Source organism: Orycteropus afer, unplaced genomic scaffold, assembly GCF_000298275.1.
Source record: "Orycteropus afer afer isolate SDZICR_OR568_19922 unplaced genomic scaffold, OryAfe1.0 scaffold00005, whole genome shotgun sequence".
NCBI lineage: Eukaryota > Metazoa > Chordata > Mammalia > Tubulidentata > Orycteropodidae > Orycteropus > Orycteropus afer.
In genome coordinates this window covers 31,120,106-31,134,395 of record NW_006921592.1, presented here as the reverse complement: position 1 = coordinate 31,134,395, position 14,290 = coordinate 31,120,106, and the positions used below count along the sequence as shown (strand labels likewise).

General features: G+C 38.5%; 1 protein-coding gene across 1 annotated transcript in view; it reads right to left on the bottom strand.

Annotated features, from left to right (window-relative positions):
- The window catches only part of RFX3 (regulatory factor X3), a 168,339-nt gene that overhangs the window by 28,945 nt on the left and 125,104 nt on the right, over nucleotides 1-14,290 (bottom strand). Inside the window, 2 exon segments of the mRNA XM_007939396.2 lie at nucleotides 6,473-6,585; nucleotides 8,257-8,378. Coding sequence (XP_007937587.2) covers nucleotides 6,473-6,585; nucleotides 8,257-8,378 — 235 coding nt within the window.

The window sequence follows — 14,290 nt, the reverse complement described above, 5'->3', positions numbered from 1 at the left end:
CTTCTTTTCTTTTATTCCCTTACCCATTGCATCCTTCTACCTCCGTGGCTGCTGCTGTCCTCCTTTTCTCAAAGCTAGCACACCAGGATGCAGAAAACAGATCCAGTCATACCAGTTCCCCAGCTTGGCCATCAACGATGACACAAGTGAAAGGTGTGGAGAAGCGTGTGTGTATGTGTGTGTGTGTGTGTGTGTGTGTGTGTGTGGCAGATGGATTTAGGGCTGCCTTGGCTCTGGCTAAGGTATTTCTCCTGGCTCTAGGGTGTTTCCAAGAGTCAGACTGGCTCTCAGAGGAGGCACCTCTCTGAGCAGACAAGAGCTCAGAAAGTAGTCTTCCTTGGTCACAAATGCATTCCATTCAGCCTCCAAGCACCCCATCCTATCTCTTTGGAGAGGCACTTCAAGACTACCCCTTTCCTAACCTTGAGGACTCACCTCCACTTCCTCCTGAATTTTTATCTTCTAGAACCATTTTCAAGGAGCCCTAGTAGTACAGTGTTTAAGTGCTTGGTTGCTAACTGAAAGGTCAGTGGTTTGAACCCAATAGCTGTTCCATGGGAGAAAAATATGGCAGTCTGCTTTCATAAAGATTACAGCCTTAGAAATACTACAGGACAGTTCTACAGTGTCCTACAGGGTCACTGTGAGCCAGCCTTAACTTCACGGCAACAGGTAAGAACCATTTTTCAGCTGCAGCAAGGGCACTTCTTCTTCTTCTTCTTTTTAATGAGGCTGAAATCTGCCATTTTCTTCATCAACTTTTGATGATCACATTTAATTTCACCCTGCCATCCCAATTAGTTTCTAAATTAGCTTTAGGATGAAAGCAGGCAGAAAACAGAAAATAACTTGTTTTAGTAAAGAACACGTGATTCTCTGATTAATTTTGAGCATAAAAGACAGAACTACTCAGCACAATGTGTTTGATGTTGTCAGCACTCAGGGTGAGGACAGGTAAAGCAGCCCTATCAAGACCAATCTGCAGAAGGCAGACTGCAAAAAGAGCAATCTACAACTTCCTAATTCTAGACTTCTATGTGTGTGGACTTTCCCTCGTGCATGCTACAAGACAGTGACCAAGGCCCTTTACAGAGCCACTCTGAGACCAATTCAAATATTAAAATCTGCTTAGGGGAACTTTCTGGGAACACTATAGTAGGAAATACTATCCATAATTGGATGATGACCATGGAGAGAAAGGAGTAATTAACACACTCCTCCTCTGCTCTAACATCAGCCACAATAAAAATGCAAAGTGCAAGCTCTGCAAATAAAGGGCTTATAGGTGTACTTTACTGCAGGCAAAACCCCCAAACCTCCTCATTGGATACATTATTATAGCTGCTTCCTCAATCTTAGCTAAGGCACATCCTCAGACATCTGTAAAAGTGTGACGGTAACTATTAATACCTTACATACAAGGACCTTTGTCTCTGAGATAGCTGTGAGAGCACTGTGCATATGATAAAAGAGAAAAAATTACAGTCTTAGCAACTTGTGCAGAAAATTATACTTGTTCCTTAACATAAGAGAGCTAGTTATACTTATAAAATATCTTTGATAAACAAATTGTGAACATTCTAAATAATAGCCAAATCACATTATGCATATATGTGTGTAGAAGGGCATAGATGAATAAAAGCACATGCGTGTACAGGTTTATCTACAGGCATATGTATATACACATTTGTGTGTGCTGCATATATATCCACATATAATAAATTACATACAGGGAACAGTTACAGAGGCTTCCTAGACATGTTCCAATAACTAGTTTGTTGGCTCAAAGGCCTTAGGACCATAGTCTTGGGGGACAACTCAGTCAATTGGCATAGCAGTTCACAGTGATAATGTTCTACACTGAGAGTAGTTCTACACTGGTGAACAGCCTCTGATGTCTTTAAAGCTCTCAAGTGGCCATCTAAGATATAACTATTGGTCTCTACTTATACAGAGCAAAAGAGAATGATGGAAATCAAAGGATTAAAGAAGACACCAACCCACAGACTACAACCTCTTCAAACTGAGACCAGAACTAGATGGCTACCAATTGCCTGGCTCCCAATACCGCCCATTCTGACCAGAGACATGATAGAAGATACCCAATAGCATGGAAGATAACTATACAACAAAACTCAAATTCCTTAAAAAGTCCTGACCTACTGGACTGACAGAGACTAGAGGAAGCCCAGAGACTACCACCCTATGATAACCTTTGAACATGGAGTTGAAGCTTCAACCAAATAATAGACTGATTTACAAAATAAGCAATATTATCTGTAAATAATGTGTTTGCTCAAACAGTGAACTGTATGACACCAAATGGACATTTACACAAGAGCAAAGGTGAGAAAGCAAGGAGGGAAAGGGTAACTAAAGCAACGGGAACAGAATAAACAGAATGGAAATAATGAGAATGCTGATGCATCGTAAAAACTGTAACCAATGGTATGGAGCCATGTGTATAAAAATTGTTTAAGAGGAATCTAATTTGCTGTGTAAATTTTCACATTAAAGACAATTAAAAAAAAAAAAAGAATGTGGAAGGTTCCAAATGGAGTTCTTGTGCACTGCTGGTAGAGATGTAAAATGGTGCAGCCATTATGGAAAATCTTTTGACGACTGTTCAAAAAGTTAAACACAGAATTACCATATGACCCAGCAATTCTTGGGCAGGTAGCTACCCAAGAAACTTGAAAGCAGGACTCAAACAGATACTTGTAGACCAATGTTCACTGTAGCACTATTCCCAATAGCCAGAAGGTAGAAATGACCCAAGTGTCCAACAGATGAATGGGTAAATGCAATGTGGTGTACACACACAATGGAATATAATTGAGCCATACAAAGAAACAAAATTCTGATACATGCTACAAATGGATGAACACAGAAAACATTATGCAGAATGAAATAAGTCAGACTTACAAAGAAAAGAATCCTAGGATCCCACTTGTATGAAATATCTAGAATTGGCAAATGCACAGAGAACAAAATTTCTTGGAGGTTACTGGGGATGGAGGGGAGGAGGGGAATGGAAGGTTTTGCTAAAGGGGGACTGAGTTTCTCTTTGGGGTGATGTGAAACTTTCAGAAATGGAGAGTGGTGATGGTAGTACAGCCTGGTGAAAATAATTAATGTCAATGAATTATGTGCTGAAAAATGGCTATATGGCAAACCTTCTTTTACATGTTTCACTAAAATAAAATTTAAACAAACAAAAATAACCAAACTAGGTATATTAATTTTCTTAAACGAACAAACAAACAGGAGGTAATGTGAAATGAAAAAATATCAATCAAGAACTTCAGTACATCTTAAATTCAGTATCATTTAAATTAAATAACTGCAAATAACTCTTCTGAAAAGGACATTCACATCAGCCTCATCTGAGACAGTTTTACAAATGAATAAAACATTTTATAATTTGTCCACCCACTTACAAATATGTTCAGACGAGAATATACGAACATACACAAGAGAAAATAATCCCTATTCTGCAAGCTGAGTATAAATGGCTATTTACAAGTCTAGATACGAGAATCAGGCACCTGCACTTTGAAAGTTTGACAGGAAACTCATTAGAACTCATTTGTATATATGTCACACTACACCCCACCAGAGATGGCATGAACCCTCATAACTGTGAAATAACTGGCGATCTATGTCATTGACTACATAGATTAATTACTATAGATGTCCGTATCTCTTCATATAGAGTATATTTATTCCTGAAAAAAATCTCTAAACGTGTTGCATCACTGGAAATTTTATAACCCAAAGAACATTATAATCTTACTGGAGGAATCTGACACTTCAAATAATCTCACTGTACATTCTTTATCAAGGTCAAAAATAATAATTACTCCCAATTACATGTTTGTAGGCTGCTTTTGCTTAAAATGAGGTCCACCTTAACATAAAGAAATGAGAAACTGCTCAGGGAATCTGAACATACTTTTATTGTAGATGATGCAGGTGTAGAAAGAAACAATTTGTTCTGGATATGTGTGGGCCACCCAGACACTCTCTGATACTGGGAACAGCATCCAAAACCAAAACCAAACTCATTGCTGTCAAGTTGATTTCAACTCACAGAAACCCTTCCTTGGGTTTCTGAGGCAGAATCTCTACAGAAGTAGATTGCCCAATCTTCCTTCTGAGGAGTGGCTGGTGGGTTTGAACCATCAGCCTTCTGGTTAGCAGTCAAATGCCTTAGGCACTACACTACCAGAACTCCCTGAGAACAGCATAGAGAAGAGAATATTAAGTGGTCTTCAGAATTCCAAAGAAGACTGAGAACAAACTAGCAGGACATGCTGAGGAAAACGTTTGGCACAGGCAACGTTAATAAGGACAGACCTGGCCCTTGGTTGTTAATCATCTAGTACCCTTGACAAGCACTAAGATTCACTCAAGTAGTTCTCATTTCTGGAATGGGAAGCCACCTGTGAACGTTGTGAGTGGAGATATCTTGCTGCACACTGTATTGTCAGCAGACAAGAGGACTGCCCAGGAAGTCAAAAGGATTATCTTTGACTCCAAAGTAGATTATAAATGCCTCTGGAATAAAGCTATTTAAGTTCTAAATAGAATCCCTTTTTCAAAGGAGAGGCACTTAAGAAACCTCTTAATGCAACTCATTATCCCTTTTCTACTAGGTGAGCAAGGAGCCCTGGTAGTGCAACAGTTAAGGACTCAACTCCAACTGGGAAGGCTGGTGGTTTGAACCCACCCAGAAGCTCTGCAGGAGAAAGACCTAATAATCTGCTTCTGTGGGGATTATAGCCAAGGAAACCCTACAGGGCATTCTACTCTGTCACATGGCTCAGTATATGAGTTGGAATAAACTCTCAATTATACCCAAAACAATCGACCACTACGTGAGCTATAGGTGCATTCACATGCTGGAGTGGAAAGCTCACTTCCTGGAGATAATACAGCCAGCTCTGATGTGGTATACTCGGGTGGATGGAAAACACCCTGAGAAACCTTGCTGTGGCTGTGGCATTGAGTAGATTCTAACTCACAGTGACCCTATAGGACAGAGTAAAACTGCCTCATGGAGTCAATTCCAACTTAAAGTGACCCTACAGGGCAGAGCAGAACTGCTCAAAAGGGTTTCCTAGGCTGTCATCTTTACAGAAGCAGATAGCTGTACTTTTTCCCCAGTAGAGCCACAGGGTGGGTTCTAACAGTAGACCTTTTAGATAGCAGATGGACAGTTTACCATTGTGCCACCAGGGCTCCATAGAAACCTTACTTAGCCATGAAAACAAAATAAAATAAACTAGAGACTCAATGATCCCTGGAAGAAACACCTTTAGGGCTTTATTAAACATTTCTAGAAATAATTTTTAATAGAAATACATGCTTAAAGTGTAACAGGTAAAAAACAAAAACACCTCACTGCTGTCGAATTGTTTCTGACTCATAGAGACCCCTCCTTGGGTTTTCGAGGCAGTATCTCTATGGAAGTAGATTGCCCAATTGTCCTTCTGAGGAGTGGCTGGTAGGTTTGAACCCCCAGCCTTCTGGTTAGTAGTCAAATGCCTTAGGCACTACACCACCAGAGCTCCATAATAGGCAAAAGGTTAAAAAAAAAAAAAAAGAAAAAGGATACTGAAAAACTACTCATCTCTGCCTTGAGCCCCAGTCATCCAATTTTCTATACACATACACATAGCCATAGCCTTCCACTGTTAACATTTTCTTGTTCTTTCTGTGGGAGAGATGTATATGTGTGTTCTTTTTCATTCAAGTGATAGGATCCTATGCACACTGTTTTGTATCTTGATTTTTTCTCTTAACATTAAGTCCTGGAGATTGTTCCATATTAGTATATTGAGGGTTGCCTGTTCTTATTAATGGCTGCAGAGTACTTCACTCTACAAAATGTACTAGAACTTATTTATCTGGTTTTCTATTAGATATTGAAGCTGTAACCAATCTCTCATTAAAATAATGCAACAAATTTCCTGAGCCCTTGTCCCTTCACCCCTATGGAAGTATATCTGCAGGATCAGTATCTACATGTGGAACTGTTGAATCAAAAGATTCATATTAAAATAGGCTAAGAAGATGGAGGGGAGCTCTGGCGGTGTAGTGCCTAAGGCATCTGACTGCTAACCAGAAGGCAGGCAGTTCAAATGTACCGGCCACTCTCGGAAGGAAGGTTGCGCAATCTACTTCCATAGTGATACCACCTCAGAAACCCAAAGAGGGGTCGCTATGAGTCGGATCTGACTTGATGGCAAACACAACAACAACAACAAGATGGAGAGTAAAACTGCTTCTCTATTTCCTGCATTTCTCAGCTCTCCACATTAAAACAAGAAAGAAAAAAAATCAATGTGTTGGTGCTTAGAGCAATGGGAACTAATTTTACCTTCCTCTAATAAGCTTTATTATTTTGTTGTAGCAAGCTGCCTGGCAAGACTTAGCATGCGTAGGGACTATGTCTGAAAAGACTTACCTCACAGTGCTCTCGATAAAGACTCTGTAGTGACTTGATGTCCTCAAAGGTAGTGCCATCTGGCAGAGAAGAGATTTCCACTTCCCCAAATTCAGGGAGTGCACGAGATGCATCTGTTACCAGGACAACACAACAGAAAAAAGCGATTGTGGATGGTGTCAATTACAGATTAATAAGGGAAATTTTAAGAAGACTAAAAAGGAAAAAGAAAATTAAGGGTCAGTGGTCCACAGAGCAAAGATTTTTCATTTTAGTATTTTGCAAGCCAAATTTAGCAGCAGCGGCAGCAGCACAAAAGAGAACTCATACTAGATCAACAACTTCTTGAGATTATTCAAGTTGAAGGAACACCCCTAAAATTTTGGAGAAAACTAAATTGTCACTACAATTACTCTGGAAATCACATATCATAGTGTCTTTTAAAATAGGGCTCAAATTAAAAGAAACATATCTCAAGCTTGCTGGTATTAATTTGTGTATTGTTTTGTTACTTAAAAATATCAATCAATCAATTAATCAATCTAGCTTTGAGCTTGTTGTGTGCCTATCTCTTACATAATCAAAAACCAAAAAAGCTACAAATAAATACAAAGGAAACCACAAAAATCACATTAAGCTTAACAACATTCATTTGATGTGATTGATGGGTGCTGCTGTTGTCCTGTCACTAGATTACCTCCTGACTAACCTACACCAACAGAAACTGCCTGGTGGCTGGCTCTCCCGTTACTCTTCCCTGTTCACATGACACACAACACTGGGACATCACTTAGTCTTCCCTTGGTAGGAAGGCAAAAGTTACATAGTAAGTGTCTCTGTTCTCGTCTCACTCACTCTGTACAGTTAATGTGATACACTCTGATGCCTCCTTGATCATAAATTCCAACACACACACGTAGACTAATGTCGTAGAGTGGTAAGCATACAGAATGTGCTTTTGTCTTCTTAAGATTATAATTGAAATAAAAGCTCCCAATGAAAAAAATCAAAATTCTTGTTGAGAGCTCAAAGGTCCCCAAGGATATACTTGAGGATTTGAGTTGGGGAATCACTGCCATAGCCTTTTCAACTTCTGTGGCTATTGCTAGCTGAGAGTCTACCTTATTTGTCAGAAAGTGCACATAGACCCATATACACACACAGACATACACACACACGCTCACGGAGAGCTTCTACTTATCTTGATCTGCAGCACAGAAATTATGCGTGCTCATCTCTAGAAAAGTTGTCAGTTACAGGGTCATTTTTTGCACCTTGGCTATGGCAAGAATATGCAAAATGCTCAAGTTCCACTTCCTAACTCTCTCAATAACAAGAAACATGTATACCATCTATAAACTGCAAAAACTGGAGGTCCTGTAATCGATTTAAAAGAGCAAAATACTTTTTCAAAGTTTATCATCACTTTACCCCTCATCTGAGGCTGTATGCACATGTAACTTCATACTGAGCAAATGAGAATTCTTCTAGGCACCTGAAATTACTACTGAAAATAAACACGATACAGGTTTGATCACAGAAGTCCCATTAATGCAAATTCATTTAAAAGGCCCAAATAGCTTGAGATTAAAATTTGGGGAAAAAAAAAACAAGCTCTAGTTATCATGAGAAGGTAGGCATGAACTACAATCATCACATGATGTGCAAGTTTCAGCACACACACACAAAAATCTTTCTATGTAATTAACATTGGTAACAGACATCACACTAGGAGAAAAGACTGCTTTTGTTCTTTTGCTTTTGAAATCCTAATAGCAACTAATATGCATCACACCTTAACATACCTAAAAACTGTTGATGATGTTGACTTTGGGCAATTACAGTTTGCTCAACAGATGTGCCTGACTGTTGACCACTTCCTGTGAAACCATCTGCAACCCCATCCACTTTCTGCATAGGCTTGTACCTAAAAATATTAGATGGGAAAAAACAAATAAACCAAATTATTCCTTGCTTTTTTTGAACTACCCAAAACTTCCAAGGCATTCAACTTTTATTCTGTTTTCTTTAATGTCTCAAGACAGTTGTAGGATTTTTTTTTCTTTGACAGTCTCATAAAGGATACAGAAATTTTTGAAAATCCAGAAATTTACAAAAGAACGAAAACATTATGAGGTATTTCCTTGGACAGCAGTGGCAAAGATATCCACAATGATAATTTTAATACACAGTTTAAATGTAATTTTTAACGGCCAATGTATCAAGGTAGAAACATTTTAAATGAGTTAGAAATCTAATCTGGACTAACATCTAGGAGGCAGGACCTGAGAAATGCTGATGAATGGTTTTCCAATAATTAATATCCCCCAAATATGATCCAGCCTACTAAATCCACCACTCTGCTTCCCTTATTGCCTAAGCCCTCTCATGCATCTCAACTTATTCATCTTCCTGGACTCTTACCATCTGCAAATACAAAGACCATAAGCATTGGCTTGTAGCAAAATCCACACGAGAATCCACCTACAAACCTAATTTATTATGAAAACCAAATTAAAAAAAATCAAAGTAGCTACGGTTACATATTTATCTTTAGGTCCTAGTCATACAAACATATGCATATTTCATACTGCTAAGTGACAGAAATGGACTTCAGCAGCACAGGCAAGGAGGACAGACTGCTTGGGAGAGGAATCCCACGGAAGAACAAAAGCCTGAGCAAGTCTCCTAGGACATGCAAACACAAAATAAGAAATAAGGAACAACTATTATTTCTTCTGGGAGCTCTGGTAGCATAGTGGCTAAGACACTTGCCTGCTAACCAGACACTTGCCTGCTAACCAGACGGCTGGCGGTTCAAACCCACCAGCCACTCCTTGGAAGGAAGGTTGGGCAATCCTACTTCCGTAGTGATACTGCCTTGGAAACCCAAGGAGGGGTTGCTGTGAGTCGGGGCTGACTCGACGGCACATAACAACAACAACAACATTATTTCTTCTTTTTTTAAGACTGCATCCCCCACCCCATTTTAGAAATAATGGAAAAATAAAATTAAAATCTACAGTAAAGTTTATTCCCAGAGATACCATCATTCACATTATGATGTTTGTCATTCTGTTCTTTTTTTTCTAATTATATTTTGAGACAAAATACCCTAACTGGCTCACTCCACCACTTGGCTCTTATAAGAACACTGTTAACTGCTTTATGAGTAACCATGTCTCTAACACATACACAGGTCATACTCAAAGACAGCTGTACTCTGGCAATGGGTATCAACTGGCTGAGCCTGGTGATATCACATCAACTTATGCTCAGGTGCTCTCAGGAAATGACTCAATCTTGAATAGCAATAATTTTAACTTAGAAAGTGAAACTTCCAAGAAGACTGCAGAGTCACTCATAATGACATTGACATTTATTTCTTATGTAACAACATCTTACAAAAAACTATGAAAAGCAAAAACAAGGTAGAGGGTAAACAAGGTGAAAAGACGGTGGGATATACTTCAGTATTATAATTTTAGTGATGACCCTTCATCACCAATATGTTGGTTGCTATTTTCTAAAGAAATAACTCAACCATACTCTTTTATTTAGGAGCTCTGGTAGTGTAGTGCCTAAGGCATCTGACTGCTAACCAAGGGGCTGGTGGTTCAAACCCACCAGCCACTCCTTGGAAGGAAGGTTGGGCAATCTACTTCCACACTGATACCACCTTGGAAACCCAAGGAGGGGTCGCTATGAGTTGGGTCCAACTCAACCACACATAACAACAACACTCTTTTATTTAATGGAAAGATAATCTGCAAAGCACTTTTCAATTAGGGCTATACCAAAAAATGCCAGGAAAGTTAGTATTGTGAGATGCTAGAAGTGCCATTTATGAAAAATTGATACTTTTCTGATTTTTTTTTTTTTTTCCTTATAGAGCCATCTTACAGAGGTAAAAAAAACTTTTTAAGGCAAGTACTTTGGGTACTTGCAAGGAGGAGCAGGTGGTAGCCATTCTGTGTGGCAGACTTGAATGATTTAATTCTTATTTCATTCACGGAAGCTTCTTGTCCACATTGATTCATTTCATGTTCCTTTGGATTCTGGCTACCAGCTCTGAATTTCAACAGCCATTATACAACAGCCGTGTTTCTTTGTTTAAGTTACAGAAATTTGGGAGTCATGGAATTTAAACAAAGGTGGTTAATGAAATGTGAATTGGAGAAGAGAAAATGGAAATAATCTTGAGACTTCAATTCCACTGTTAATATGGGATAATAAATGATGCAACTTTGTCCAGCTGTGCTTTTTTATCAGGTTCTTTTGACCTGCACAGCACCTAGTATACATATATCAAAACAAAGTAGAATTTGACCAAAAAAAAAAAAAAAAGAAAGAAAGAAAGAAAAATTGATGTAAATTCCTCTTCGGCTGTGCCTTTTTAGAGGACAGATACTGTTTAGCTGTGCCCAGTGATTTGCAAGCCTCCTGTAGCTTGCAAGCAAAATCACCTAGTGCCTTAGGATGATGGACTCACTAACAGCACCACAGATAGGAGAAGTTCTTAAGTGAGCATCATACTTCTCTGAAGTAATTAAAATCATAATGCATTACAACCAATGTATACCTGTACTATGAACTATGAAGAAAGACCTGGCAATTTATTTCCAAAAATAAGCCAGCGAAAACTCTATGGATCACAACAGTCTGCTCTGCAACCAATCACGGGGATGGTGCAGGCCAGGCAGTGTCTCCTTCTGCTGTGCGTGGGGCCCCGTGCGTCAGGGGCTGTACTGAAAGCATCAAAAACATGCTGACAAAAATGATAGTGAGTGGGAAGCTCAGATTCCTTCAGTTCAATGTTGTAGAAGTACATCCATAACAGAAAAGACATTTTTAAAAAAGTCATCAACTTTTTATTTCTTTTCAAAACCTACATTTGCCATGTACAATAAATATATTTAAATGGATGGATGAATGAGTGAATGCTTGAGGTAATCTAGTTCATTTTCTCACGCCATCAATTAATCTTAATATACATTAAACCAATTTAACAGGCATTTATTGAGTACTTACTATGTGTAAGGCACCGTATGTAGATGTGTGGTTTTGAAAAAGTTTTGTGTAGAATTTTCCCAAGACGCTTTCTATATTCTATTAACCTACATGATAATCCAACATTATCTTCAACTCTGGTTGAATTTTAACTGGCCTTTTAGTACTAAAACTTATCTTTTACATTTCCTGCCTCTCCACTCTCACCATAAATGTTACACTGTAAACAGCAGGAGAAATTTAAAAGCAACAAACACAACAAAATAAAACAAAAAAAACCACACATATGCAACAAACTTTGTTGAATTCATTTAAAACCTGAATTCTTTAGTAATTAAAAGCATTCTCCTCCGTTTACCCTCATTTAATTTACAAATTCAATATTTTTAGACTATGTTCTTTAACAGTAAATTCTTAGTGCTCCTGAGTTGTGTGTATGCCAAGTTAAGACCTGCGCTGCAGTGAATGAAGAAACAGCACTTGGTTTCAAAATTAGTAAGAGGCAAATGATAATTTTAACAGCTTGCAACTCCATGGGTAATCAAAGCTAAAGTTGGTAATGATTAAGAAATCAAAGAAACTCTAATGCTTTAATAGCTGAGTGTATACATGAAACCTGTCACAGACACAGAAAATGTGGAAAATTATTAGGAATCTTCCCCCATGGGGTTCGTCATAGCTATTATTTAGAACTTGGACAGCTGTAACTCTACTGTACAAGTACCATCTAATTCTGTCAACAATCCCACATGCATAGATAATGAAGTTAGCCCACTAGAAGGCAATGAATGGTATATATTTACCATCACATTCAACTAACAGTAGCCAGGGTGAAGGATTTTCAACAGACTAAATCAAACATTTGGAAAATCACTTTGATTTTCAAAATACAACATATGAATTACATACGCAAATAGTTATTATATTTATACCTCGAGAAGGTATGTAATTGTTTGATTTGCATGAACAAATCAAGGTGTTGAGCTCAGAATTGGGACAAGAGGCTAATATTTTCTTTTGAATCTTGAAATCTTGCATTTTACTTTTTGCCCTTGACATAAAATCCTGGACATTGTTTGTATTCTCACACAGAGTGTTGTCTGTTGTAAATGGCTGACGTCTGCTTTGGAAAACCTGTTCCAGGTCTTTAGATCTGATATTTGAAATGAAGCAAGCAACCGAAAAGAAAATAACGATTGTGGAGAATTCCACTCTTTCAGAGTAAGACTCAAGTCTTTGATACCACACTGAATATGCCTACAATACATCTAAATGATTTATATAACTTCTACCCTGTTTGCAGAAGGAAGACTGGGCAATCTATTTCCGTAAAGATTTACTGCCTCGGAAACCCAAAGGAGGTCGGCCATGAGTCAGAACTGACTCAATGGCAGTGAGTTTGGTTTTGGTTTTTTGACTCTGTTAGTTAATGATAGTTATTTTATCTCTTCAATTTTTGTTGGTGGCTTTCTGGTTATTGGTCGTATAGCTATTTCACTCTTCATTACTTCTATATCTCTATAATTGGGCAAGGAGAGGGAAGAAATAAGTTAAATTCAAATGGGGTGGCTGTGTGAACTGGCAGCAGTTTTAGCAGAATATTTAGAGGGGGAGAAGGAGAAGGTTGACACTGTTGGTGAAAACAAAAGCAGATCATTCATTCATTTGAATTATACTACATTTTTTATAGAGAACCACACAATATGCTTGGTGCTCTCCAAGGTGCTGAGGATGTACAGAACCAAGAAGACATGGTTTCTTGATCACATGATGCTCGTAATCTGAGTATCTTCATGGAATCCTCCTAGCAGGGGTAGTGTCCGGATAGCTGTACAGAACTGATATGCTCCTGTTACAAATAAGCATGACAGTTCCATGACACTTCTTTTATTCACAGCTAGCCCTTTCTGTTAAACAGATTCTAGAGAAAGAGCCCCGTTTTCATTTGAAGAGTGACAAGCTGGCTCCAACCTGATGCCAAGACAACAACAACAACAAAAGAGTATCTGAAAATGTAAATTGTGAGCTTCTTGGATACAGCAAAGTTTGATGAGCTTCCTTCCACTTTCTCATCAGTAAATAACAATATATTTGCCAAATGAGATGGTATAAAGAACGTTCTTACTGAAGACTATTTTAAATGTTCAATGAAGGCTCATAAGGGGAAATGAGAAAGTGGTGACTGTTACCATTATCAAACTGTATATGGACTTGTACAAGTTGGTAATTACTGAGTTACAATTACTTGTGATGCTCTTCCATGGATAACAGGATCATTGCATCAGGGACTGCTGTAGTGGTGTAGCAAACACCAGGTGCCTTAGTACCAACATTTCTGATGTGTCTCAAATGTCAAATGCACACTAAACACTAAACACTCTTGCCACCCTCAGCTGCCTCACAGCAATTTCCCACCCTAGATGATTAGCTCTGTAACAACCCCAAGGGACCTTTGGTCTAGGAAAGGAACTGGAAACTAGCAACATCAACAGAGATTGAAAATCACTGCCCTAGAGGCAGAGAGAAAGGGAAGCCAAACCTACCATTTGTCTTGCTTCATTCTCCTACAAAACACACTTCCTCCACAAGGAAGATTTTTCTCCAGAGTACATAGTTAAGGTAATAAGAATAATAATTCATTATCTAACATTTGAATATTTCTAGTTACAAAAAAAACTTCTAAATTCTTTTTTCCCCCCATTTGAAGCTCAGCTCTGGTAGCGTAGTGCCTAAGGCACTTGACTGCTAACCAGAAGGCTGGCGGTTCAAATTCACCAGCCACTCCTTGGAAGGAAGATGGGGCAATCGACTTCCGTAGTGATGCTGCCT